This window comes from Cyclospora cayetanensis, unplaced genomic scaffold (genome assembly GCF_002999335.1).
Source record: "Cyclospora cayetanensis isolate NF1_C8 unplaced genomic scaffold, CcayRef3 CcayRef3_contig_54, whole genome shotgun sequence".
NCBI lineage: Eukaryota > Apicomplexa > Conoidasida > Eucoccidiorida > Eimeriidae > Cyclospora > Cyclospora cayetanensis.
In genome coordinates, this window is record NW_020312525.1 from 69,567 (window position 1) to 95,396 (window position 25,830).

The following is a 25,830-nucleotide window of genomic DNA, read 5'->3' on the forward strand; positions in this document are numbered from 1 at the left end:
CCAAATATCTGGTCTCCGGGGCTACGGTACCTCTTGTCTTAAGTTCTGGTGGTCCATTCACGGGTGTTTTCCACAGTGGTGTCTCTTCTGCTCGAGGTAAAGAGAAAACTGAAGCCTCGTCAAACCTGGTTCCTTTTTTCGGAGGTTGATATCCTTGTCCCACCCACAAAGGGATGGGCAGGCTGAGGCGATCGGCCATCAGTTGCCCAGAAAGGGCTCCAGAGCAGGCACTCAGTATGTTATGTTCCACTTCTTTATTTGTGGTATAAGACGAGCCACTTCTGGTGCTTGAGATATCCATTGTGCTTTCGAAGTCCTTGGGGTGGAGAGGATGTAGATCGAGAGAAGAAACTCCCTTGGTCTGTGTCTTGTTGTAGCCCATTAAGCCTTCTGGCTTATCAAATGAAGGTCTCTTGAGAAGTGCACAGGGACACCAAAGTATTAATAGGCAGCACTAAGAATTGGAAGCTGCAGGCATTGCTTTCTTGCTTTGCTGAGGTCGCTGTGTAACAGCTGGTCAGTTAGTCAGGGTTATGGCAAAGTAGTGACCGACCTCGGAACCTTGTGCACTCCCTGTGTCAGCACGGGTGAACTTACGAGAACCGGACAGTGCTTTGGAAACACTTGTCTCTTAGTACTGAAAAAATGTACTCATTAGCATCGTCGTCTTCAAATGTCAAGAGGCCAAGTTGTGAGAGCCTGTTCAATGTGTGAGAAGGCCCAGAACGGGGAGAGCTCCGGTCGGTTGTGGTCCGTTATTCCACTTGCCGCCCGAATGCTAGACAAAGTGAAAGGGGAACGTTCTTTGTTGTACCTGAAAAAAATTAAAAAGAAGAAGAAAAAGCTTAACATGGCAAAATGCGAGGTTATTATTGAAGGAAAACTCTTTCAAATACGTGGTGAGGTCACTTGGGAAGCGGTTCACCAGTATTGACCGAAGTGGGAGCTCCACTTAAGTTACAAGAGAATGCCAACACAAGATTGCTTGCCTGAGCTTCGAGTTATTTATTCACCTTGTTTAAGTAATATGGATCATTCCCCCTGATTCCATTAAATGTATCTACTTGGCTCCAAGGACCAAGAACGCAAAAAAGAGACATAGTGGTGGTGCGCTACTTTTACTGTCAAATTAAGCCGCTTTTACTGAGCTAACAGCAAGCGCTTTGACACGCGCTTGCATAAAACTCCAACCTAGGCAAAGGCTAAGGTAGAAAAGCTGTGGAACAAAGGGGAGAATGAGCAGTGGTGGTGAGTGCTGCCAGTCACGGCTCGCATTCAATGTGCCCAGCTAAAGCTATTCGAGCCCCCGTAACCATGCTTTTTGTCCTAAAATCTAAGCCAGGAGTCAACGGCAAGGGCCCTATTAAGCCTTTTCTCGGGCTTTAGGGGAACTTGACAAAGGGCAGGGGCAACCATGCAAGATATCCATCGCCATACGTCAACACATAGAAACTGTTCATATGCTGGCAATGCTTGCAGGATAAAGCTACGAGCATTCCAAACGTATATAGGCAGTAGCTTGCAGAATTACCGACAAAGAGACCTGAATTGTTAGCCTAGTGCTTCCTCCAGTTTCACCACTACAAAGCAGGCATCGAGTTGTGGTATATTTTCGTACGTTCGTGGCTTCTATTGTCATCCAGAGCAGAGTTAGTGGCTGGCTGTCTGAGATGACCAGTGGCAAGAATTTAATGCGGTGGTGGGCATTCTGATTTCCGTCGAAACTCTGTGCAATCAGTATATTTGCATTGACTAGGCGCATCTTCTGTTTACCAGCAAATATTATGCGACTTCTGCGTATACCATTGTTTTCAAAGGATTGAGCTGCTCAAACGTGTAATGCAGATCATTTTGAAGCACGCAAGTGCACGCAAACTGCTGAGGTTTGCCTTTCCCAGCTACACTGGTGTTCTGGTCTTCAGACCCTAAAAGAGTAATCCGTACATGTGCGCACTGCTAGAAGATAGTGCCTCAAAGTTTTTGGTACATGCACCTCGAGGTGCATACAATAGAGCAGGCCCCAGGGGAAATCATTACCTAGATGATACTTTGCATCCGCGGCTATCCGGTGTGCAGTAGTGCAGCAGTTCCACAGTCGCGCCTCGCATATAAATTAAATGAGCCTCCCAGTTGTAAGGATGCTGACAGAACACGCTTTGTTCAAACAATTCCGCTGTTGTTTCTGCACAGTTATTATTGGTAATTCGATAGTTTCATCATTCGCGCCTATTGGATTTAGAGTTGACGGCTCGATGTAAAGGTTAAATAAAAGCCGAGCTACTGGGATGCTATGCGTTGTATGTTAATGGTTTGGCCACTCTCTTCTGCTGTCCAGGCGTTAATACACGTTGGAATGCGTGAAACCTAACTCTTTTTATTGTGAAGATGAACTTACGAAAGGTAACTCTGTGTCCTCCTCGATATCCACCATTCTAAAGGCCTCCATGGAGACTTCTGCTCTTCGAAGACTCTCGCGGAGCTCTCCTGGAGCGCAATACTGGCCGTCTTTCGCCGCATGAACAAATCGCATGGGCCCTTTTGGTGGTGCAGAGTGCTTGCGGCCATTGCGCGTGGTTTCAGTCTCCAGCTGTTCCCCCATCAGCTGGCTCGATGAAGCCCTCCGTACAGGAGCGCGCGCAGCAGGAATGATTTGGGTGCCACTGCTGCAGCTTTTGTAATTACTGCTGCTGCGAGGGAGCGGGTTGGCTGAGAGACGAGTCGAAAGGAAGGATAGAGATAGAGGATAGGCAGGGGAAGCGTCGCCAAGTGCTATGGCAAGGGCCACTGCTGGATCAGTGCTATATGGGGAGGATGGGCATGAGAGTGCAGCGAAGCGAGCCCTCGCAGCTTCCCTGGCAGTTTTACTCTTGAAGCTACCCAAAGTTGCTGCTTCGGCAAGAGCAGCAGAAGCAGTACCACTAGCAGTATCGTCGCTGCTGCAGCTGAATAGCGGAGAAGCAGGTGTTTGGTGTTGAGACACAGATGATGATGCAAACGGGGAAGCAGGGAGCCTTCCAGCCCAGAGCGAAAGCCACACGTCTCTGGGAGTCCCTCTCCATGGGTGCAGCGACTCCTGCCAAGCATCATCTCGTGTATCTTCGTTTTCCTCGTTTGAAATAAGTCTGGATCTAGATGTCATTGAAGCTCCGTCTGTCGGAGACTCTGCAGGAACCTCCGTGGGTTGACAGCTGTCTCCTTCAACCATATGAGTCGGGCCATCTCTTCCTGCTGTGTCATCGTAGGATCTGTTTGCCTGTCCGCCTGGAGCATCTGCCCCTTTGGGACCTGTGTCTGTATCCTCCTTCTCTTTAAGGTTTCTGAAAAACACTGCATTGTGGGCGGTCTGCTGGCGCAGAAGGGAGTAGGCCCTGTCTAGGGACATCTGTGGGGTCAAGACCGCCTCTTGGGCATCCACAATCAAATCCACCGAGAAACAGACATCCAACAACCTGTTAGCGCAAAGCGCAATACATACACGTGTATTTCACCAGAGGAAAAAGCCCATACGTTTATTAGCATGTTGTGGTAGAGGTAATAAGTCATTCCACGGAGCACCAGTCGCAGCATCGGCAACCGCAGTGAAAGCAGAAAAGGTGCAAAAGAATTGAGTACGTCTCAGTTGCTGATGATATTTCTACAGCCACCGCCACCTCCACAGTTGCATATGCTGCCAGTTTTGAATACTCGCTACTAGAATTCCAGTGGACGATCCGAAAACCCCACAGAGGCAGCGGGGCGAATCGCGACGTAGGTAGCATCATACGAAGCGTTTAGCCCGGACATTATCGGTATCAACAGTTGCTTTAATGAAGGCATACGCGTGCATCACAGAAGGCGTTTTGGGCTTGTCTAAGTAGGCGACGTTGTCTTCGTCTGGCTCAGGGAGGTGTTCAGCGACAGGAAAGCAGCGCCAATGCATCACACTAAAAAGCAGAGCCCAGATGTTCATTAGCATGTTGTGATAGAGGTCCTGAGCCACATGAGGAGGCAGCAGTTGCAGCAAGGGCATCTATAATGAGGGGGTAAGGGGTACAAAAGGATTGCCGACGTCCCCCAGTTACCGAGTAGGAGTTTATCCCAGACACGACGCCAGAAAGGGAAACGGTGGTAACCGAAGGATCAGGCCTTAATGAAGAAGAGAGAATTCCGCAGCAGGAATAACGGCAGCGAAAGTATTATCAACATTGGCTGTACGTCAAACGAGCAGCTGCTCACAATACCCTGCTGGATATCAATGCCAGTGTCGCCCCCGACGCTAGGGAGAACTCCAAGCAAGGCGAGGATGCCAATGATGAGCCGTTGCCAGCTGTTGGTGAAAACAAGGAGCTTAATAAGGAAGAATTTGTTTTGGGGATTGTATGGCAGCAGATATGGTTCAGTGATGAGATAGAACTGAGACAGGGAGAGCATGGAAGTGAACATGGACAAAGATAATAATGTTGCAAGCACAGCCTCAATAAGCACATGAGGAGACGGTCTAAACACTGTTTCACTGTTTTCTTCTGCATCCTGGCCCAAGTCGCCTTTCCCATTTACAGGGAGTGCTTCCTTTCCGTCTGATACTAATGAGGATTGAACTCGAAGGCTTTTTTTACTTGAGGTGGTTAATTGAGCTTTTTGTTTGTTTGCATCTACTGCGCCGCCTCCTTCTGAGCCCTGCCTTCGCGCATATGGGATTGTTGCTTTCACCCCGGGAGGCATATAACTCCCCCCAAACCCTGAATATTTCCTCTGTGAGGCTCCTTGGTCTGATGCTTTCTTCTTCAAGACGTTTTCTGAATCTGAATTGCCGACTGGCACCCACGGGCTTGTAGCAACAGTATTGGTGCGTGTAGAATGGTGCGTGCTTGGTGCATATAGGCGACTCTGGTCATTTGACACGTTTTGATCTGCAAGGAGCCTTGCAGCTGACCAGAGGGGCAGTACGAAGACAAATTGCATAACTCCCAGCTTCAGGGATCGGAGGGCCCGGGGATTTGGGAGGAAAGGAGGCAGCCAATATGAAAATGGAAATACAAAGGGGACGGCATGGCCGTCGCACCCCAGAGTCAGAGATAGGCACCGGTAGCCACCTGAGCAGCAACAGACGAAAAGCGTAAGAGGACATTCACAGTCAAGATGTAGCTTAAGTAACAAGAGAGGAGAATGGCACATGGTAAATTGAAAAGAAGACAGATAAATGGAAGGGAGAGATTCAAGGCTGGTAAGCTCACGCGACAGGCAGCTTGACACACGAACTATAGACACAAGGCAGAGGCACGGCTAATCGGAGCCAGAAAACTGCCGTCCTCTTGGCCCCAATAACCTTTCTGAGTGTTCTCATGAACGCGTTGGACTTGCACAAGAGTAGCTATCCACCTTTCACCTGTTTGCGCTGACAGAATGACGACTAGGGAGGAGTAGCAGGAAGAGAGGAAGATGTAGGACGAGGCGGTTAGAATTACATACCAGAGCAGAACAATGGGACAGATCGGTTGCAGAAGAGGAGAGGCACATGAAAAAAACAAGTAAACGAACATGAAGATACAACACATATATGTCAAACAAAAGTGACTCCCACCACATATGTTGATCATTAGAGACGAGAAGGAGTACAGGGCGGTACTCTGCACCAGCTGCTTTCCCAGCTCAAAGAAGAGCTGCTGCTGCAAATAATAAGATTCCCGGGTAAAGGCTTCCTTATGTAGAAGGGGAACTCCAGAGGGGTCCTCTGCCGTGTGCTCGGCTGTGGAGGAGGGTTTGTGAGACTCTGGCGGTGAAACCAAGGAGGAAGCCAGGTGTAAGCCCGCGCGGGAACTCCTTTGCGGTGCTTTAGCAAACGAGACTTCTTCCGAGTTGGGTGAAGACGCGAGTTCCCTTAAGGGGGCCCCCCACATAATATGGTCTATTCCATCAGGTCCTTGCATTGCCAGTTCGCGGTTTGCTTCTAAAGACTCAGCAGTGTCCTGGACAGCTGCAGCTGCTGTCCAGGTGGGTACAGTCTCAGGTTGAACGACTCTCAAGGGGATAATGCCTTGGGGGGTTCTCGCAAGTGGATGGGAATCGAAGAAATTCACCTGAGAGACCCCCAGTTCTGTCAACACGGAGATACATGCTGCGGATGAAAGAATGGCAAATAGAGGCATGGCGCACCCAATTCTACAGATCATGCGCTGCAATTTGGGTTCATAATAATGGGAAAGGTGAGAGAAAAGTGGCCACAAAAACGTCAGGAGAGACCCTAGTAAGCACAAGAATGATACGCAAATCAGCCACTGCACATAGGCAGGAAAGTTCCAAAACTGAATCCTCGTGTAGCCAGAAAACAGAGGCACAGACAATCGCCACAAGGGGCCATCCAGTGTTTTCGCGGAGGAGTCTGCATTTGTGGACTCATCAGCAATAGCGGGAGTTTCAGAGGCACGGTTTAAGAAAGATTTTTGCAGCTCTCCTTTATGAAGACCTTCCCATAGGGGTCCATAAGCACTTGCAGCTGAGGCCATATCCGCACGGCTGGCCATGGTTGGAGGGGTCTCCGAGAAAAAAAAGAGGGAAACAAAAGCAGCAGTAAAAAACCTGTTAAGCAGGGATGCCCTCAGGGGGTCCCTGATAATGCTCAGAGTCATTTTTGCCATGATGATTGCCTGGATGCTCATTCCGTCTCTCGCTGTCTCTTCATGTTTCCGGGTGTCCCCATGTGACCCCCAACTGGGGGGCCCATTGAGTACACCAGCGATTCAAACACAGCGACCACAAAAGCAAAGCAAGTGACCACAAAAGTACACATGCAGATGTCGTAGGGGCCCCATGCTGTTGTGATTACTGCTACTGCTGCTCGGGAGGCGAGCAGCACTGGGACGCCTCCAGCCTCCGAGGCCAGAGGGGCATCTTCTTTTGTGGCACTAGTATACAAAATCCTTATTGTTCTGATATTTTTAAAAGTTTAGTGATGTTATAGTGCTGACTAGGGACTATGAACTGAGGATTTGGCGTCTTTGTGTCTGTCAGGTCACCTCACATATAAGGCGCTGCTCGACGGCGGCGTGCCCGTGCACACTACACCTAAACTTTGATCTCTGCTTTCAATGAGGGCGAAAATAAGCTAGTGGTGATGCCAATAATGCAAGTTAGGATGTATTTTTACTTCTTTCTGACCCCATGGGGAAAATCAGGGACACAATGCAAGAACCTCCCAAGCTTCATTCTGTGTCTCCGGAGTGGATGAGCACACCACTGGCGAACTGCAGAGGTGAAAAGGCTGACAGATCGAGCGATGTGCTGTCAGTGCTTGATGATGCCCCAGCTGGAAAAAGCATGATTACTAAAAGTTAAAGGGACAAGCAAATACCCATCGAACGCGCAACAAAAAGAAACGGGTGAAACTGAAGCATACGGAGAGAAAAATGCAAAACGGAGAGGACCACAGATTCAGAGTAACAGCGAGTCAAATACTAATGGAGCAACTAGCCGCATCTAATGATTCCGTCTGTTCGAAAGAGTTACTACCCGAACACCCGGGTGCACACCGGGGGAACCTGTAGGAAGCTACGCCGCACTTGGACGCTTTCTACTACAATGCTTATATGTAACCAAGAATCAGTATAGAATTCCTTAATTGGCCAGCCCGCTGGTAAATCTCAAGGTTTAATGCGGAGTAGAGTTATCTGGGTACAACAAGAGAGAATACTATGTGCTTGTACGCTGAGTGCCACATCCAAGTAGCTGTGCATTTTTGAAGCGTGTAGAGGTCTACGTACGCGCACCTTCGCTGCCCTTATCCCCTCATATAGGCGACTCTGGGGGTTGCCAGTAGGGATAAAAGGGGACTTTTTTGAGAAACACTCAATGACTTTCTATTCTGCGCTGAGTCTGGAGCTGAGTACCTCTACACGATGACGCTGAACAGAGCGTTAGAAAATCCCAGGACGCCTGGGCCCCCGAATCAACACTTGCTGCCTGAAATTTTCTGCCATTGGGGGTTCTCTAGCATCACGTGGCGGGTTTATTGTTGCCGGTGCATCAACAGTGGCATTGGGTTTTCTGGGCCATGAACACTGGGAGCCCATCTCGAGAACTACAAAAGCACAAGTGGCCCGTCGAAGGGGTTACGAAGGCAAACAGTGCAACGCAATAAGTATAAAATTACGATAATTTTAATGGTTGGCCCCATCCCTTGGCTGCTCATCTTTTATTTGTTGCGTAGAAAGACTAACCCCGTAGCTTTAGGATGTGGGCGGTGTGCCTGTGCAGTAAGTTTTGTATATCCGAATGAGAATTCCAGGTGTGCCGTGAAAGTTGAGCTACTCAAAACCTCAGCTAAGCTTTCTCTGCTGGGACCAGAAACCGTGAAGCGAGGAGGCACAGATAAGAGTTCTCTCAGATGATATGTCAAAAAGGAATCCCTCAAGTTGGGGTAAGCTTTGAGGTATAACGCTGTCCTCGTGTAGTTTCCAAAAGTGTTGTACAGTATGCCTTTCGGAGTCCCACGGATTTGCAGAAAATTATTGGGAAGGTTCTAAAATCGAATAAAGGACCACTTTAGGGTCACCTGCCGAAAGCCACTGACGGCTGCAATGAACAAAATATGATATTGACATGAGCTAAAGATACCGGCAGGTCCAGGTGCAAGGTGAGGTAGTCTCAACAGCCAGCTCAGAGAGATGGGTCCGAGGGCCATCAGCAGAGGGACATAATAAAGAAATGACGCCTTTGGCAAGCGCGCACCGCTAGTTGTAGGCAATGCTCAGGTTGTACCATTATTAGCAGTCCTAGAATGGAAATGTACAAGGTGCAGTTCTCCTAGCCATGGCAATAGAAATTCCAGAAGGATTACTTGCATCGGCTACTTATGCTTCATTGCGGGCTCTGTAGGCGAACGCTAGGAGCAGCAATGGCATGAAAGGGACCCCGATAAAGCAGCGGGGTGTTGAAGAGCAGCAAGTCCCATCTCGCTGTTACAGTATGCTACTTTGGGCATTATCTTTCTATATTTTTAGACTATCCCATTCCGCAGGCTGCTTCTTCGTGGATAATCCTCATCCTTAAGCCACTTGCACTTTGCGGCACGCCACCAGTAGGGCGCAGCAACAGTGGGTCGGCGGGGAGTGGAGCCTGCCATGCAGGCGCGCATGACGTCTAAGCTGTAGACTCTAAGGCCTAAGCCCTGAATCGTGGTCGTTGTCTCTTGATATTCTGGTGATAGATCCGCTGATTTACAGATTTTGTGTGGTCCCTGTCTTAGAAGGACGTGGGCCCCTTTGTGCCGCTTCCAGGGGCCTCCGTCGTCAGGCTAGTGGGAGGCACTCCTAGCTTTCGTTGTCTTTTGTTCTACTTTAGACATATCGAGGCATAATGTAGCACGCTTTTGATGTATGATACGCTTCCAGCTGTAGTGACTTGTCTCAGCAGCCTCAGTAGCAACAGTGCCTCGCTGTTCCCTGCTGCGACAGCTGCCACTGTAGTCTGACATGTCTCTTCTCCTCGCAATGGCGAGTTTAAGCTCGCACAATCTGTGTGCAGCAACATCAAGGCAGTCGGCAGCCGCAGCGGCAACACCCTGCGCTGCAGCATCAGCGGCAACAAAAGTGTCGACAAATCGGGATCTGTTTGATGCCCTGTGCCTCCTATCTTCACAGACAGCAGCAGCAGCAGCAGCGCTGCAGCTACTTCCTACTCCACCAGGCCCCCTCTCCGCATTTCAGGGCCCGCTGGCAGATGCGTGGTTTCTTGGCTATGAAGTTCATTGCTGCCGCTTGTCTTTATCTCCATATCAGGTACAGCAACGCCTGCAAGGCTTACTTGGGACCTCATTTCTAAGGGCTTGGGGAGGATCCGCTGCCTTTTATTTCATGTCATACGGAGAGAGTCGGGTCTCCTTGCTACAGCAGGCCTTCCCTCACCAAAATCCCCACTGTATTGCTGCTGCGGCAGAGGGGTTGAGGGGTAGCAATTTACCGGTCATAGATGCTGTGGGGTTGCTACTATTGTTGCAAGTAATGCACCGGAGAGCCTTACAGATTTATGCCTTATACGAACAGGGGCCCCAGAAGCCTCTCTCACATCAGTTCTTCATCGATATCCTGCTGGGGGCGCTTTCGCCTGCAGCTGCTGCCCGTGCTACTGCGCTAGAACACACGTTAAAGAACCAGCAGCGCTTCGTAGATTTATCATTTGAGGACTTCGGGACTCTACTTTTGCTGGCCAGCGATGACCCTCTTAGGGCTCTGCCCCTTCCAGAGAAGGTACACCCGTTTTACGAGGGGCTTCTGCATGAGACTTGTGCGTTGCTGCCTTGGCAGCCGGAAGGACAGAGGCCTCCCAGCCGGAAGAGATCCCACGACAGAGGTGCGTTATTGTCTTCGGTACCAAAGCGGAGAGGTCTATATTGTGCCGGCTAAGAGCCGCATGGAGGGCCCCAAGGGGGTATTAAATTGGGCCTTTGGGGGCATTTTTGTGGCTGTTGCCACTACATGAGTCTGGAGAAGGCAGACTGAGGTTCCAGAAACAGCCCGATTAGCTGCATCCACAATAGGACTTATCCGGTTTGGCAGAGAAAAAAATTGTTTGGATATTGGGCTCCCTTGTTGCCATTCAGAGCCCCTGGTGCTTTCAGCTATACAGGGCACGCAGGCTTGAGCTACAGGTATGCCTGGATACGGCAGTCGAAGCACTATAGGGCATTAAAGAAGCTGTTTTGGTCACTCAGGGGTGGAAACGCAGGCCCGTTATATACGGCAAGCATCGCCGACACTCAGGTTCCTTGGCACGAGGACACACATCTCTTTAGATGTGTTATGGGGCTGAAGCGGGGGAATCTCTTTTCATTAGAAGACTATTTTAGGGCGTACCATGGCTCCGTAAGTTGGTGGGCAGATCATGGGTCTGCGAGAATCCAGTGTGGAGGCACCGGTGAACCAGCAGTTTTCGACATTATGCCACGGATACGGCAGTTGGCCAGGAGGAGAATTAACGCCCCTTGCCTGCGCTCTGCTCTAAAACAGTGGGTCCGTGTGGGAACGTTTGGCGAGGTGGGCACAGAGTCCGAGTCCAACGTTGCGTGTGTACAGAGTCGTCTACCATAACGTTTTAGGGTAATTATGGTGCTCCCGTACAGCCGGAGCCCGGTTCTTTCAGTGGGTAACCAACAAGGGGACCTTTTACGCGGGTGCGAGAGTAGAGGATGGCTTCTGTTACTGATTGGTAGGGGCCTTCGCGATTTGAGTGACTAGCAGCCCGCACGGGCTGCACAGACGCTCCCGTTTTTCTAAAGTAAAGCATGCCACAGGGAAACGTCCTCCTATGCTATACTAGATTGGGCAGGCAAACCCCAGGGGTCCTCTGTGAACAACCCTGCATGTGAAGTAGTCAGGAAAGGAACTACTGGGCTGTACGACCGAAGCTATACGCCACCGCCACCTCGCTGCTCAGTTTCCTGCAAAAACGCTGCACTGTAAAGACCCCTAGAACGCCCACGTTGCATGACCCCTTGTACAAGTATGGCTTCTGAGACCTCCTCAAAGGCAAGTCCTTTAAGGCTCCTGAGGATGCCATCAGGCATTGCGAAAGCCTTTAGGGGTTCATGACCTTGTGCGGTCTTGCTGGCGTCATACTACTCATGGCAAACAGGCGGAGCATGCCTCAGTGATGTCTACTGTCTATTACTCATCCTCTAAGTGGCAGAGGTGGGATGTAGGGCATTGCACGCGAGGTCCTCGCTACAGGCCCTCCTGGGGGGAGGCCAATAAACATTTCGTCCTCAGCGCTTTCACTTGAGTCCTCTACATCGGCTACTTTGCTGCTGGCCTCGGGACGGAGGGAGACACCCAGGGGCCGACCGGGGGTTTCAGAAGGGGAAACGACTACGGGGGTCACCTAGTGAAGTAGTCGAAGCAACTCCCTCTTGGGGATTATCCACGGCGCAAAGACGACCTGCAGTTCCCTAATGAACACAGAGCGTAGGGCTGTAGGGTGAGTCAAACTAGATATCCTTCGGCATAAACTACACCAGGGATCAAGAACCCTTTCAAGAACTCAACTGGAAAAATGGGAACCGCTAGTACACCAATAGCAGCCTTCCTTCGTTGCCATTTTGAAGGTCTTCAGGTGGCATTCACATTCACCACAACCGCCCGAGGCACAACATATTAGCACAGACGCGATAGGATACTTGGCTGCTTCCGCCTTGGGAAGCCTCGACCCAGGCGCAAGGACAACTCATGAAAATGCAGCGAATACCTTTGGCAGGGGGGATGCGAGAACGCTGTGGCTCCGGGGAGGACTTCGGAGGCCTGCCTTTGGTGGAGGGCCCACTGGCGCAGTTGCATCAGATGGCTTTGGTGGAGGGCCAGTGGGAGGCTGAGGTGGTTTTGCATAAGAATTGGAAGGCCCGGCCTTAGGTGGAGGACCAGTGGGCGGCTGTTGTGTTTCCGGAGAGCACTCCGAAGGCCTGGCCTTGGGTGGAGTGCCCACCGGTGGAGTTGAAGCAAAAGGCTTTTGTGAAGGTCCAGTGGGAGGGTGGTGTGGTTATGCAGAACACTTAAGAGTCCCGGCCTTAGGTGGAGGGCCCACTAGTGGGGATGCAGCAGAAGGCTTTGGTGGAGGTCCAGTGGGAGGCTGTTGTGCTGCAGAGGACTTGGGAGGCCCGGCCTTGCGTGGAGTGCCCATTGATGGAGATAAAGCAGCTGGTTTCGGTGGAGGGCCAGTGGGAGGTTTTTGTATTCCTGGAGAGGAATCGGAAGGCCCGGTCTTCGGTGGAGGGCCCATTGGTGAAGACCCAGCAAATGCCTTTGGTGGAGGGCCAGTGGGCGGCTGTGGAGTTTCCGCAGAGCCCTTAGAAGGCCCAGCTTTAGGTGGAGGGCCCACTGGTGGAGACGAAGCAGATGGTTTTGGTGGAGGGCCAGTGGCAGGCAGTTGTGTTTCCGTAGATGACGTGGGAGGCCCGGGTTTAGGTGGAGGCCCCACTGGTGGAAGTACAGCAGCTGGCTTTGGTGGAGGGCCAGTGGCAGGCTGCTCTGGTGCGGACTGGGAAGGCACGGCCTTCGGTGGAGGCCCCACTGGTGGAGACCCAGCAAATGCTTTTGGTGGAGGGCCAGTGGGAGGCAGTTGTGTTTCCGGAGGGGTCTTGGAAGGCCCGGCCTTGGATGGAGGGCCCACTGGTGGAGATGCAGCAGCTGGATTTGGTGTAGGGCCAGTAGGCGGCAGTTGAGTTTCCGTAGAGAAATTGGAAGGCTCCACCTTAGGTGGAGGCCCCACTGGTGGAGATGAAGGTGATGGCTTTGGTGGAGGGCCAGTAGGCGGCTGTTGTGTTTCTATGAAGGACGTGGGAGGCCCGGGTTTAGGTGGAGGCTCCACTGGTGGAGATGAGGCAGCTGGCTTTGGTGTAGGGGCAGTGGGTAGCTGTTGAGTTTCCGTAGAGAAATTGGAAGGCTCCGCCTTTGGTGGAGGCTGCACTGGCGGAGATGGAGGAGATGGCTTGGGTGTAGGGCCAGTGAGAGGCGGTTGAGTTTCCGTAGAGGACTTGGAAGTCCCCGCCTTAGGTGGAGGGCCCACTGGTGGAGATGCAGCAGCTGGCTTTGGTGGAGGGCCAGTGGGAGGCTGCTTTGGTGCTGCAGGGGACTTGGAAGGCCCGGCTTTAGGTGGAGGGCCCACTGGTGCAGATGAAGCAGCTGGCATTAGTGGAGGGCCAGTGAGAGGCTGTTGAGTTTGCGGAGAGGACGTGGGAAGCCCGGCCTTGGGTGGAGGTCCCACCGGTGGAGATGCAGCAGCTGGCTTTGGTGGAAGGCCAATGGGAGGCGGTTGAGTTTCCGTAGAGGACTTGGAAGTCCCCGCCTTTGGTGGAGGCTGCACTGGTGGAGATGAAGCAGCTGGCTTAGGTGGAAGGCCAGTAGGCGGCTGTTGTGGTGCTGCAGGGGACGTGGAAGGCCCCGCCTTAGGTGGAGGGCCCAGTGGTGGAGGTACAGCAGCTGGCTTCGGTGGAGGTCCAGTGGGTGGCTGTTGAGTTTGCTGAGAGGTTGTCGGAGTCCCGGGTTTAGGTGGAGGGCCCACCGGTGAAGATGAAGCAGTTAGCTTTGCTGGAGGGCCAGTAGGCGGCTGTTGTGTTTCTATGAAGGTCGTGGGAGGCCCGGCCTTGGGTGGAGGCTTCACTGGTGGAGGTGCAGTAGCTGGCTCTGGTGTAGGGGCAGTAGGCGGCTGTTGAGTTTGCGGAGAGGACTTGGAAGGCCAGGTCTTAGGTGGAGGGCCCACTGGTGGAGATGCAGCAGCTGGCTTTGGCGGAGAACCAGTAGGCGGCAGTTGTGCTTCCGTAGAGGACTTGGAAGTCCCGGCTTTAGGTGAAGGGTCCAACGGTGAAGATGAAGCAGCTGGCTTTGGTGGAAGGTCATTGGGAGGCGGTTGAGTTTCCGTAGAGGACTTGGAAGTCCCCGCCTTTGGTAGAGGCTGCACTGGCGGAGATGAAGCAGCTGGCTTTGGTGTAGGGCCAGCGAAAGGCTGTTGTGTTTCCGTAGAGGACGTGGGAAGCCCCCCCTTGGGAGGAGGACCCACTGGTGGAGATGCAGCAGCCGGCTTTGGTGGAGGGCCAGTGGGAGGCTGTTGTGTTTCCGTAGAGGACGTGGGAAGCCCGGGTTTAGGTGGGGGGCCAACTGGTGGAGATGAAGCAGCTGGCTTTGGTGGAAGGTCATTGAGAGGCCGTTGAATTTCCGTAGAGGACTTGGAAGTCCCCGCCTTTGGTGGAGGCCCCACCGGTGAAGATGAAGCAGCTGGTTTTGCTGGAAGCTCAGTGAGAGGCCGTTGAGTTTCCGTAGAGGACGTGGAAGGCCCGGTCTTAGGTGGAGGGCCCACCGGTGGAGATGCAGCAGCTGGCTTTGGTGTAGGGCCAGTGGGAGGCGGTTGAGTTTCCGTAGAGGAATTGGAAGGCCCGGCCTTAGGTGGAGGACCATCTGGTGCAGATGCAGCAGCCGGTTTTGGTGTAGGGCCAGTGGGAGGCTGCTTTGGTGCTGCAGGGGACTTGGAAGGCCCGGCCTTTGGTGGAGGCTGCACTGGTGGAGATGAAGCAGCTGGAGTTGGTGTAGGGCCAGTGGGAGGCTGTTGTGCTTCCGTAGAGGACGTGGGAGGCCCGGCTTTAGGTGGAGGGCCAGTGGGAGGCTGTTGAGTTTGCTGAGAGGTTGTGGGAGGCCCGGTCTTAGGTGGAGGCCCCACTGGTGGAGATGCAGCAGGTGGTTTTGGAGGACGGCCAGTGGGCGGCAGTTGTGCTTCCGTAGAGGACTTGGAAGTCCCCGCCTTAGGTGGAGGGCCCACCGGTGGAGATGCAGCAGCTGGCTTTGGTGGAGGGCCAGTAGGCGGCTGTTGAATTTGCTGAGAGGATGTGGGAGGCCCGGCCTTGGGTGGAGGACCAACTGGTGGAGATGAAGCAGCTGGCTTTGGTGTAAGGCCAGTGGGCGGCGGTTGAGCTTCCGTAGAGGACTTGGAAGGCCCGGTCTTAGGTGGAGGCCCCACTGGTGGAGATGAAGCAGCTGGCTTTGGATGAGGGCCAGTGGGCCGCTGTTGTGCTTCGGTAGGGGACGTGGAAGGCCCCGCCTTAGGTGGAGGACCCACTGGTGGAGACGAAGCAGCTGGATTTGGTGGAGGGCCAGTAAGAGGGTGCTCTGGTGCTGCAGAGGACGTGGAAGGCCCGGTCTTAGGTGGAGTGCCCACTGGTGGAGATGCAGCAGCTGGCTTTGATGGAGGGTCATTGGGAGGCCGTTGAATTTCCGTAGAGGACTTGGAAGGCCCGGCCTTTGGTGAAGGGCCCACCGGTGGAGATGCAGCAGCTGGCTTTGGTGGAAGGTCATTGGGAGGCCGTTGAGTTTGCGGAGAGGAATTGAAAGGCTCCGCCTTAGGTGGAGGGCCCACTGGTGCAGATGCAGCAGCTGGCTTTGGTGTAGGGCCAGTGGGAGGCGGTTGAATTTGCGGAGAGGAATTGAAAGGCTCCGCCTTAGGCGGAGGGCCCACTGGTGCAGATGCAGCAGCTGGCTTTGGTGTAGGGCCAGTGGGAGGCGGTTGAATTTGCGGAGAGGAATTGAAAGGCTCCGCCTTAGGTGGAGGGCCCACTGGTGCAGATGCAGCAGCTGGCTTTGGTGTAGGGCCAGTGGGAGGCGGTTGAATTTGCGGAGAGGAATTGAAGGGCTCCGCCTTAGGTGGAGGGTCCACTGGTGCAGATGCAGCAGCTGGCTTTGGTGGTGGCACCATCGATGGGGACGTTTGGGTATGTGAATAGAGGGTGTGCTGGGGCTTCGCTTGGGTCGAGAGTGTCTCGTCTGGGGGTGTGTCTGCGGTCTGTGTATTTTGTGTGCGTTGTTGTTTTCCTTGGTGTGAAGGTGCCGTTGTATTCGTAGTCTGAGATGTATCTGGGGTTTGGCGTTCATCCCGTGCAACATACTCAAGGGCTGGCGCACATGCAGCTGTGGCAACAGTTGCCTGCCTTCTTGCTACGAGGGCCTTTGTGTCTGTTACACCTGACTGGAAGGCAACAGCCGCTGAGCCCATGAGGCGACTTGTGGAAACAGGAGGCGCAGATTTGGGGGTCTTTGAGGGGCCGCCCTGTTCTAGTGTCGTCGTTGCTTCTGTTAGTGGTGTTGGCCGCCCGACTGCCGCTGCTGTCGCACCTGCGTCTGCTTCTCCTACGATTCTCATCTTCTGTGAAAGTGCTTCAGGCAGGTTATCCTCTGCTTCCTTGCTACGGGTCGCTTTGGCGAGAATATCACAAGGCTCAGTAAAGCCTTCAGGGTCGTCCACCCCTTCTCTGAGGGAACCCACTGAGAATTTTGCGCATTCTACTCCATCCAGCAATGGGGCTACAGTGGCTGCTATACGGTGACCCCGCTCAACTAGCGCAGGCTTTTTCACATCAGGAGGATGTGAACCTTGAGCTTCCATTGTAAGTCCCTGAGCCCCTTTGGGAACGCGATCTGAAGAGCCCACTACACCTGTTGGAGACACCAGTGCAGCAGCACAAAGATCCCCACTAGGAGAGGCCTCCATTTTTGCTGGTGGGGGGCTCCTCGCGCAAGGGTGGTGAAAGACCTCTTTAGTGACGCTTCGACACTCAGAAGGCGTTGATGTGAAAGTTCCCTCTTCATGGACATCGGTGGTCTTAGGAAGAAGCGTGGTGCACTCTGCATCTGCTTCCAGAGATATTCCACAGCTCCATTTTGAAGACGCTGATTTTATCCTTACCAGTGGGCTACCGGAAGCCTTCGGAACGCTGCTCTTCACTGCTGAAGGTCCCGTACTCCCAAGTTCGGAACGTCCCATCTTTGAGCCCTCAAAGGTAGGACTGGGAGCCTCTGTTGTAATGAGGCCCTCAGAGGGAAGCATAGGCCATGGCTCTGTCTCGCCGTTTTCTGAACAAGACTTCTTTGGTGACCCGGTGTTGCCGCTCTCGGAAAGAGGCTTTGGTGTTGGCCTTGTCTTGCCGCCCTCTATAGAAGGTTTCAAAGGTAGGCCTGCTGTGAGGCCCTCCTGAGGAAGCTTAGGGGGATACTGTGTACCTTGAGCGAATGCAGGAGCCCGTCTCGGCGGAAGCGGCTTGCCAACAGTATCTGTAGATAATCCTTCAAGAAACTTTGGTGGCCCTAGAACTGGCTGCTGCTGCTTGTCTTCCTCTAGCATTAACCCGTTTCCTGGAGCCTCCGATCTACGCTCTTTGGCCAGTCGGGTAGGCTCACCGGAAGACTTCATAGGGCTTACAGCGCCTTCCTCTGAGCTCCAAGAAGACTGCCGGGAGGTGAGAACATTTCCTGCAAAGATTCAGCCACACGCACAATTACAGAATTGCACTTTGCTGCCGCATATGCTAGTATAGCAGCAGCTGCTGTTGCAGGTGGAGATGCTGCTGCCTATGCTGTTGGTAACGGGGTACCCCAATAAAGGCTCAATGCAGCTCTTCCGCATACTCACGTCCCGTCGGGTCCGTTGCTCCCTCACTGAGTTTATCTGGATCTACAAGCGATTCGGTGAAATCCCCCTTTCGTGGCACTGTAATCCGGCTCTCCTTGTCGCTTCCAAGCTTGCTGCGGTGAACGTACACCACAGCTCTAGCCAGCGCTGCATCGGCAGACTTTCGAGCTTTCTGCAAGTTGTCGCTGTATCTTCTGCTATGCGGGCTGCTGCGGCCTGTGTTGGGGGATCCCATCGGAGGAGATGCTCCGGAACTGCACGTTGCGCTGTTTCCATGTTGCGAAAGAGCCTCTTCCAGAGCAGCTGCGCGCTGCTTAGCGCCATGCAGCTGGTTCCGCAGGTCTTGCGCTTCTTTCTGCCTTTCTTTCTCTTCTGTCAGTGCCTGCAGTTCTGCTGCAGCACACCGCAGCTTGAGGGCCTCTGCCTCTTCCCGCAATGACTGAAGCAGGCTCTCCTGCTGTTGATGCTGCTGCAAATGTTGTTGCTGCTGCTTCTGTAGCTGCTCCTCCGTAGCAGCGATACGCACCACGCATTGCTGCAGCAACCCCTCCAATTCCTTTGCTCTCGCTCGAGCTTCCTGTGCAAGAACCTCAATGGCTGCTGTGTCGACTAGTCTCTCCTTTAAGCTATCCAGCTGGGCCTGGGTAGCAGCGAGCTCCGACAAGGCATTCTGAAGGCGTTGCTGCTTCTCCTCTTGGTGCTCAGCTGCAGCAGCAGCAGCCTGTGCCTCCAGCAACGACATGGCTTGTTGGAGGGCCCCCGCTCGCCCCTCTACCTCTATAAGACGTCTCTCTGCTACTGTCCTCTGCTCTTTTTCTTCTTTAGTCTCCAGGCGCAGTCGCGCTTCTGTTGCAGCCAAAGCCTTCCGTTGTTGCTCTGCTGCGGCCAGATCGGCCTCAAGACGCTCCCGTTCACTCTCCAGCACCTCGATGCATCGTTGCCCCGCTGTAGCTGTCTCCTTGGCCTACAAAGTCGCCAAAGGATGAGTCAAGTAGTCTGATTGCAGCAGCAACATTTTCCACGACATGGCAACAGCCAAGGCACCCAAAGCCATCAGCTGTATTGCTACAACCTAAACAAAAATACAGCTGAGACTTGAGAGACACCCGAGAGTGGGCCTCAGCGGAGAATCCAGCTGAGGCCGCTAAAAGGCCATTTAAAGCATTCGCCTCTAATTTTCAGGGTGACCCCAATCAAGTGCACTTACAGCATCCGCTTCAGCCTGGTACCTCTTGAACGTCGCAGCAATGAGCAACATCTCGTCGCTGGCAATGCTTGCGCTGCTGCGGCCCCTCTCAGCTCGGAGTTCCATCATGAGTTGCGCCTTCTCCCCAGCAAGCCGTTTGCTCACTCGGATGGCCTCATTAAGCTGCAAACACAAAAGTTGGCCTGACCTGACGCGCAACAAGTCTATAAACTGTAGTGTTCCATAGCTAGGTGAATAGGCAGTGCCCACCATTGCTATGAAGAGAGGAGACGCTCATGCTTCTAAAGAATGGCATTCCGCAACAGTATCAGAACGAGAACGAGTGTCGACAGCAAGTTTAGTAGCGAAAGTCCCAAAGAAACATTGGTAGTGTCAGCAGGGACATAGGCAGAGTTTAATGCAGCGCTCTGTTGAGGGGACAACGCCACGGGGTTCCCATAAGGGCCTTTTGACTACAGAGGCCTACAGGAGCTCCAGCAGCCAAACAGCCAAGCTGAAACCCCTTTATAAGATTTCCCGGTGCACTGAAGCTGATGCACCTTCTGAACGAGGGTAAACACGTTAGCCTCGGCCTCGAGGAGCTGCTGCTCGGTGTGTTTGCGGGGATTCCACGGGCAAGGGACCACCTCCATTAACTTTACGGTGTGCTGTAAGTGCGTACATCATAGATCAGCAGCATCGCAACAAAAATCTTTGGATTCCAAACCCCGAACCCTCCATGCGCGTGTGCATGTACTCTACCATGAGCACTAAGCGCCCTGCACTCGCCTTGCGGGGCCCCCACAAGAAAAACCTCTGCCGCACGCGAGGCACTACTTGAGCCCCTATGCTCCTGTCTGCTATGAAGTGCGCTAAGAATCCTGCCCTCTTCTAAATGTAACTCTTAAATAGAAAAGGAGTGGGGCTTCGATTTTCCGTACTTGGTGCTGTTGCGTACCTTTAGTGCCCGACACTCCGCTCTTAGGCTCTCCAGCTGCAGACAGATGCTCCACAAATGATTCACATGTCCTGTCTTCTCACGGCGACTTCATTACATCTAAAAGGAACAGAAGGCCCCCAGCTGAGTTCCCTTTCTGGATAAAAGGAAGGTGCGACCCCGTGAAGTAGAGATAGAGAAACGAGGAAAGAGGAGGAACGTTTGTCTTTCCTGTACTGCAATACCTCCTTGCAGCTGGGACAATTCCTGTCAGGCGTTGGCATCTTGACGTGGGCTCTGCTAACTTCCTAAGTCAGGGCCCTGAGGCAACCAGCGGGTGGGTAAGTCTAGAATGGGTTTTCTAGAGGAGCCTTTGACTCCTCAAGGGGAGGCCCCATGGTACCGGCATACCGTGGAGCCCCCGTTGGCACAAGGGAACGTACAGGGAGAGGGGGATACCAGCAACTAGCTATCACAGGGGGCCCCGTCGGGGCCCCGTGGGACTAAACACAGCTCCCTGTCAGTACTGGTCTGCACGATAAAAAGGTCCCATGTTGGCCCCCTAGGCAGCTCCAAAGAAGGACTTCTGATGGTCTTCGATAAGCATGTATTCGGGAGAGCGCGGGTCCAATCGAGCGGATCGAAGTCTCGAAGCAGCGGCAGGAACAGAGGCAAGAGCTCGCTTCTGACCGCAAAAGAAATGAAGATTTACTCATAGCAATACAGAAAGACAGAATGCCTCACATGTCTCCCAGGGGCCGTATCTCTAGCCCTAAGGTCACGCGCAAGCCCAGCTGTTCCGCGTCCGCTGTAGAAGTAAAAGCAGCGCAGCGGCACCCGATAGTGCTGCTTCTTTTGGTATTGCTGCAACAGCTGCTGTCGTACCATTAATGAAGCGGTAACACCATTTAAAAAGCAGGAAGAGGCAATTTGTTTGGAAAATTTAAGCCATAAACCGTAATCCCTCTTGTGTGTGACGGGGGGCCCCTCCCGGCGCTTCGTCAACCCCCCAGCAGCAGCACCGGGGTGTCCTCTAATACGGGGCTGGCACTGTGAGTGTGCCAGTTAACTGGGTAGGGCTCGCACTCCTGTCTTTTTATCGCTACATTGCTGCGTCTGCCTCCTTATTTTGGCGGGGGTTGCGCTTGTTTTTTTGCTGAGGCATCGCTTTTCCTCCGCCTGCTGCTGCAGCCGCTGCTGCTGCTATTGCTGCAGTGGAAGACTTTGGTGCCCGTCAACCGCCCTTCACACAATCGTTTGGCCCCAAACCGTGAACTACAGACCTCATTATGGGTTCTGCTGAGGAGTCGTCGAGTGGGTTTCCCTCTCCAGACCTCGTGGGGCCCCCCGGTGGGGCACTGGGTGAAGAAGGCTCTCCAATGGAAGCATCTGGGCCCCCAGGAGGTCCTCATGAGGAGGACACCTGTAGCGAGGTGAGCTCCATGTCCGGAGATGAGCCTCTCTCTGCCGAAGAAAAGCTGGCTATGGCCATATCTCTGAAGGATGCCGGCAACGCCCTCTTTAAGGAGGGGCAGTACGAACAGGCGCTGCAAAAGTACAAGGTAAGGCCATGTAGGCACATAGATTGATGCACATGTGCAGCGAAGCAGCTGTGGCCGCAGCAGCTCTAGCCAGCACCCGGCAGTCTCATTGTTAGGAGGTTCTGTAGCGGGAGGTAGACCAGCGACCCCTGCATGCGCATGCTTTTCTAGAACGGTAGAAGCAGTTGCTTCCGGCAGCGTGAATTTCGAGTGCTATAGTCGCTAGCTGGGACTTGTTGAGGCGGGAGGAGCAGCACGACTGAATGTCAGAAAGCCGGGAGAAACAGTGGCCACTGCTGCAGGAGTAACGGCAATAGTGCCAGCTGATGCTCTGAGGAAGCAGCGGGGGTTTGGGTGTTGGTTAAGGGTGAAGCCGGGGACAGCTGTTTTCTCTTTGTACTTCAATCCCTGCAGAGACTTGCCCTTTGCTGTTCTCCGTTCTTATTTGTGGCATGGCTGCTGTTGGTGCATCTGCAGGAGGGGGGGAAGCGGGTGAAGGGTTCGAGCAGCTCCGAGGCAATCGCTGTGTCAGTACAGCTCAGCAGCAATAGTTGCATGTGCTGTTTGAAGCTAGAAAAGTGGCAAGAGGCAGTAGAGGCCGCCAATGGAGTTCTCCAAAAGGAACCTAAGAATTTAAAGGTAAGAGTCGTGCTGGAGGGGCAGGCAAGAGACTGGGTGGTAAAAAGCCCGAGCTACGCGAGCTGGTACAGTCCGCTCCAGGACGGCGTTCAAGAAGTGGTCAACTATGGCATGTAGGATTTCTCCTTTAGACCCTTTGAGATGCTCAGCGGGGGGATGCAAGCGTTGCTGCTGGTACTACTGTTGCGTCTGCTGCAGGCCCTCTACCGCCGTGCCCTTGCAAAGAGCAACCTGGGCAGCTTGAGCAGTGCCAGAGACGACCTGATGGCCGTAAGTTAAGTTGCAAGTGTGCATTTACAGCAACAGCAAAACAGCAATAGTATGCGGCGGCATCAACGATGACTTAGCCCTGTTTCAGCTCCGTAGCAACACAGGCAGTAAACGTGCGGGCTACGGCTTCATTCAGGTCCTTGCTGTTGATAAAGCGAACGCGGATGCACGGAAGGAGCTACATAAACTCCGAGAAAAGATTCAGGCAGCTAAAGAGGGAGACAAGAAGGTCCGCAACGACCCACATGAAATCCGGTGGCCGAGCTAGCTTTGTCTAACTCTGATGTTTTGCTTCCCCTGGTGCATTTCTTGCAGTTGTGACGTTGCTGCGGCTTTTACGTGATTGGTCGCTACAGGCGTACAGCGGTTTGTTTAGTAGAGCAAGTGGCTTGTACGATGATCGCGAGGCTGCTCGAGAGCAGAAGAAGAAAGAGGAAGAAGCAGAGAAAGCTAGACGCAAGGCGGATTGGGAGAAAGAAATGAGTGCACGGATGGGTGAGTGGCTTACTCTTGTTTGTGCAGTGTGTGGAGTGCAGCAGCTGCTGCCGGTGTGGCCTGGGTTCGTTGGTACTGCGTGGCTGTTGTACGGTAGTTGATGCACATGCAGGCACCGTGCCCATAATACCGATTGCACAAGGTTTCGGGGCTTTCTGGGTGTGCATTGTCGTGCAGAGAAGGGCGAATCAGAGGAGGATTTCGATACGTGGCTTACGAGGACGAAAGAGGCGGAAGAAAAGGAAAGAGAAGAAAAGCAGAAGCAGCAAGCCAGTCAGTCGCTAGACGCGTTGTAGCACATCGAGGCCGTTTCAATATGCTCCAACAGTCCGTGTCATCACTGACTTCAGTGCTGCATGCATTTTCGTCCTCTGGCGCGACTCTTTTTGCAGAGTCGGGTACTCCTCTGGGCGGCTTAAAAAGGCGTGGCAGCAAAGACGGCGGGGGCAGTGGCAGCAACAACAGCAGCAGCGTGATGGAGGTTGATGAGGAGGACGCTGCAATCATCAACGAAACAAAGAAGATGGGATACTGCTATTTCCGTCGCAATATGACAGAAGAGGAGAAAAGGCTCAATGCGCAGAATAGACCGACGAAGATCCAGACGGAAGCTTCTTCACCTCAGACAGCAGTAGCCGCAGCGGATCAAGAGAAGGTAGGGAAGTGGCAGAGCGGCTGAGTGGTATAGGCCCTGTGAACGAGGTGTATGGGGACTGATGGGGGTTTGGCAAGACACTTTGCGAACTTGCTGCCTGGAGCAAGACGGGTGTTTAGGTGCATGGCGCTTGTAAGGACAGATAGCTGACCCGGGGGGGAGTTTGCATCAACAGACTGCCGGAGACAGCACAGGCAGCGGAGCAGGAATAACAGAAAGCTGCACGTAGCATTGGCGGTAGGGACAGAGAGAGCAGGGTGAACCGTCAGCTGGGCCACAGTAGTGGCGTAAGGGGCACCAGAAAGGATGATCCTGGTTGGAGCAAGAGCTTGGGTGTGCAAACCCTCTGGTTAGGGAGTCTGCTTCTAAAAACAAAGCCTGGAGAGGGAGCTGCTGCACATAATGCGCGTGTGCTTCTGCAGTTGCCAGAAGGGAAGAGCATCTCGCAGTGGAACTCCAAAGGAACCACCTACGAGGAAAAGGGTGCATATAGCGTTGGAGACTGCTGTTTGAGATTGGTTGTACTCAGTTTCGCTTGTGCTGTGCAGTGTGTCATCTGGGGGCTGCACTAGTGCTGTGGCTGCTGGCACCGCCATTGTTTGTGCGGCATAGCTACGTTTTTCACGATTTGTATGTCGGTCGTTGTGGTGCAGCAGACAGTAATCATTGGTTGGCTGTGAGTATGTATGTATATATGCCTTTCAGACGTGAGTCCATGGGCACGCACGCGTTTCGCCGAGAGGTTGCAGGAAGCAGCAGCGAACTGTGGTAGCGCTGGTATGCCGTCTCCGGAGGCCCTTTTAGAGGTGAGGAGGCAGACACCCAAAATTAAGAGTTTGGGGTAAAGGATACAGACTATGCGATTCGGGGAATAGCGAAGGGCAATGGGTATTGGGGTTTTGGTTGCAACAGCTGGACGTTTAGCGTTCTTTGTTGGAGGTATGGGCACGTTTATAGGTCTGCCGCAAAGCAACTGAGGCGCTCGGATCTGGTGGAGTGAAGGATGAGCAGGCGGTGCAAGATGTCCTGAAGGGATGCTATTCCACCAAAATAGAGGTATATTTCAGGCATTTGGTGTGTATCCTTTTTTTGGTGGAAGGTTTTGTTCGTTGCTGCTAGAACGTGTGGGATTTAAGATAAGTAACCTAAAGCCAATGCCCCTCCCTGCCTGTATGTGTTTTGCGTGCAATCTGTACTTCAGACCTTGAATGTTCAGGACGTATCTGGGGATGCGCATTTAGCGGTTGTTAGGGGCAGCAGGAGGGTTTTCTTCGACATGAAGTGCAGCATCAAGCTCAAGGTCTCCTGCTCTAGCGCAGGCCCTCTGGCTCTCCCTGGTGACGATAACAGCGTTCTCAAGGAGGGAATTGGAGGATATGAATCGAAGGGTGAGGCGATTGCATATCTGTTGGTAATATGAAGATGAGACTCTTTGCGTGGTATGGATTGCTGGTAGCGTTTTCTGCTCCTGTTGGTTTGCGATCTGCTGCCGATTGCCTCGGTATATCTGTGTGTATTGCGTCATGTGCTAGGGACTTTGACGCTGCCGGATGTCAGCAGCGCTGATGGCAGTGGCATGTCTTGGTTACAGGGGTGCTCTGTCTCCCTCTCTTCGGCCCCCTCACCCCTCTTGAAGCCATGTAAGATGGTGCCTTCGTACTCTCTAGGATACTTATCAAGTAAATGGAAGGCTTTTTGGTCAGCTAAGCCGTGCTTCGGAACAGGCGATCCTCATCAAACCAGTACACCTGATTTGTGCTGCTGCTACTGTTGCAGTGGTCGATGAAGCATTGGCCATGTACAAGGAATCTGTGGCGGAGAAAATTCAGGCATTTTTGGACGACTGCAAGGCCCTCCCCTGAAAGGGTATCCAACGTTGTCTAGCTAGCTATCCATGTAGCTACCTAACTGTTCAGTTGGCTGGCTGTTTCAAGTTGTTTGCTGCGCAACTACTTGTTGTGGTAGCTATATTTGCAGTCAACATCTAACAAGCTACCTGCTTTAAGTCACAACCTGACACGCACCGCGCCGTCGGCAGCCTAATGTGTGCCGACTGAATCGTCCGGTATCTCGATTTCGCAGTCAGGTGCAGCCACACGCTGCTGGGCAGCAATGGCCACCTCAGTGGGGCTAAAAACATGCGGCAAGATACTTCATTAGCGCATGGGGTCGCTATTGCTGGCTGCTGCGGCGGGAT

At 53.1% G+C, this 25,830-nt stretch overlaps 5 protein-coding genes across 5 annotated transcripts; 2 read left to right on the plus strand and 3 right to left on the minus strand.

Annotated features, from left to right (window-relative positions):
- Window positions 1-2,374: 2,374 nt before the first annotated feature.
- Window positions 2,375-6,605, minus strand: LOC34618099. The gene is made up of 4 exons (XM_022731443.2): window positions 5,561-6,605; window positions 4,216-5,072; window positions 3,819-3,970; window positions 2,375-3,449 (listed from the first exon to the last, which is right to left on the minus strand). Exons 1-4 carry the CDS (start codon window positions 6,603-6,605, stop codon window positions 2,375-2,377), a joined length of 3,129 nt encoding a protein of 1,042 aa, XP_022588324.2.
- A 2,934-nt stretch (window positions 6,606-9,539) lies between these two features.
- LOC113146732 lies at window positions 9,540-10,452 on the plus strand (the record flags this gene model as incomplete). The annotated part of the gene is made up of 2 exons (XM_026334937.1): window positions 9,540-10,220; window positions 10,399-10,452. Coding segments are annotated over 2 exons (735 nt in total), but the record flags the coding sequence as incomplete, so codon positions are not given.
- A 1,740-nt stretch (window positions 10,453-12,192) lies between these two features.
- LOC113146733 (proline-rich protein 36-like) lies at window positions 12,193-17,691 on the minus strand. Its single transcript, XM_026334938.1, has 2 exons — window positions 12,547-17,691; window positions 12,193-12,468 (listed from the first exon to the last, which is right to left on the minus strand). The coding sequence occupies exons 1-2, from the start codon at window positions 17,689-17,691 to the stop codon at window positions 12,193-12,195; spliced, it is 5,421 nt and encodes a 1,806-aa protein (XP_026190723.1).
- Window positions 17,692-17,696: 5 nt separating this feature from the next.
- On the minus strand, window positions 17,697-20,317 carry LOC34618097 (plectin). The gene is made up of 5 exons (XM_026334939.1): window positions 20,138-20,317; window positions 19,657-19,752; window positions 19,118-19,279; window positions 17,903-18,874; window positions 17,697-17,849 (listed from the first exon to the last, which is right to left on the minus strand). The coding sequence occupies exons 1-5, from the start codon at window positions 20,315-20,317 to the stop codon at window positions 17,697-17,699; spliced, it is 1,563 nt and encodes a 520-aa protein (XP_026190724.1).
- Window positions 20,318-21,322: 1,005 nt separating this feature from the next.
- LOC34618096 (sperm-associated antigen 1A) lies at window positions 21,323-25,495 on the plus strand. Its single transcript, XM_026334940.1, has 11 exons — window positions 21,323-21,595; window positions 22,052-22,213; window positions 22,412-22,483; window positions 22,620-22,714; window positions 23,127-23,251; window positions 23,371-23,504; window positions 24,338-24,439; window positions 24,591-24,689; window positions 24,835-25,021; window positions 25,166-25,273; window positions 25,410-25,495. The coding sequence occupies exons 1-11, from the start codon at window positions 21,323-21,325 to the stop codon at window positions 25,493-25,495; spliced, it is 1,443 nt and encodes a 480-aa protein (XP_026190725.1).
- Window positions 25,496-25,830: the final 335 nt, after the last annotated feature.

Coding starts and splice junctions, on each gene's coding strand:
- LOC34618096 (XM_026334940.1), top strand. CDS start 21,323: ATGGGTTCTGCTGAGGAGTCGTCGAGTGGGTTTCCCTCTCCAGACCTC. Junction 23,505..24,337: donor TCAACGAAACAAAGAAGATG/GGATACTGCTAT, acceptor ATATGCCTTTCA/GACGTGAGTCCATGGGCACG. Junction 25,274..25,409: donor CTCACCCCTCTTGAAGCCAT/GTAAGATGGTGC, acceptor CTACTGTTGCAG/TGGTCGATGAAGCATTGGCC.
- LOC34618099 (XM_022731443.2), bottom strand. CDS start 6,605: ATGACTCTGAGCATTATCAGGGACCCCCTGAGGGCATCCCTGCTTAAC. Junction 5,073..5,560: donor TCTAATGATCAACATATGTG/GTGGGAGTCACT, acceptor GTTGCTGCTCAG/GTGGCTACCGGTGCCTATCT. Junction 3,450..3,818: donor ACGCCTTCTGTGATGCACGC/GTATGCCTTCAT, acceptor TTGCGCTAACAG/GTTGTTGGATGTCTGTTTCT.
- LOC113146733 (XM_026334938.1), bottom strand. CDS start 17,691: ATGAAGTCTTCCGGTGAGCCTACCCGACTGGCCAAAGAGCGTAGATCG. Junction 12,469..12,546: donor CTTCTGCTGCATCCCCACTA/GTGGGCCCTCCA, acceptor CCTTCACAAAAG/CCTTTTGCTTCAACTCCACC.
- LOC34618097 (XM_026334939.1), bottom strand. CDS start 20,317: ATGCCAACGCCTGACAGGAATTGTCCCAGCTGCAAGGAGGTATTGCAG. Junction 19,280..19,656: donor TGTTTACCCTCGTTCAGAAG/GTGCATCAGCTT, acceptor TTGTGTTTGCAG/CTTAATGAGGCCATCCGAGT. Junction 18,875..19,117: donor ACCAGGCTGAAGCGGATGCT/GTAAGTGCACTT, acceptor GCGACTTTGTAG/GCCAAGGAGACAGCTACAGC.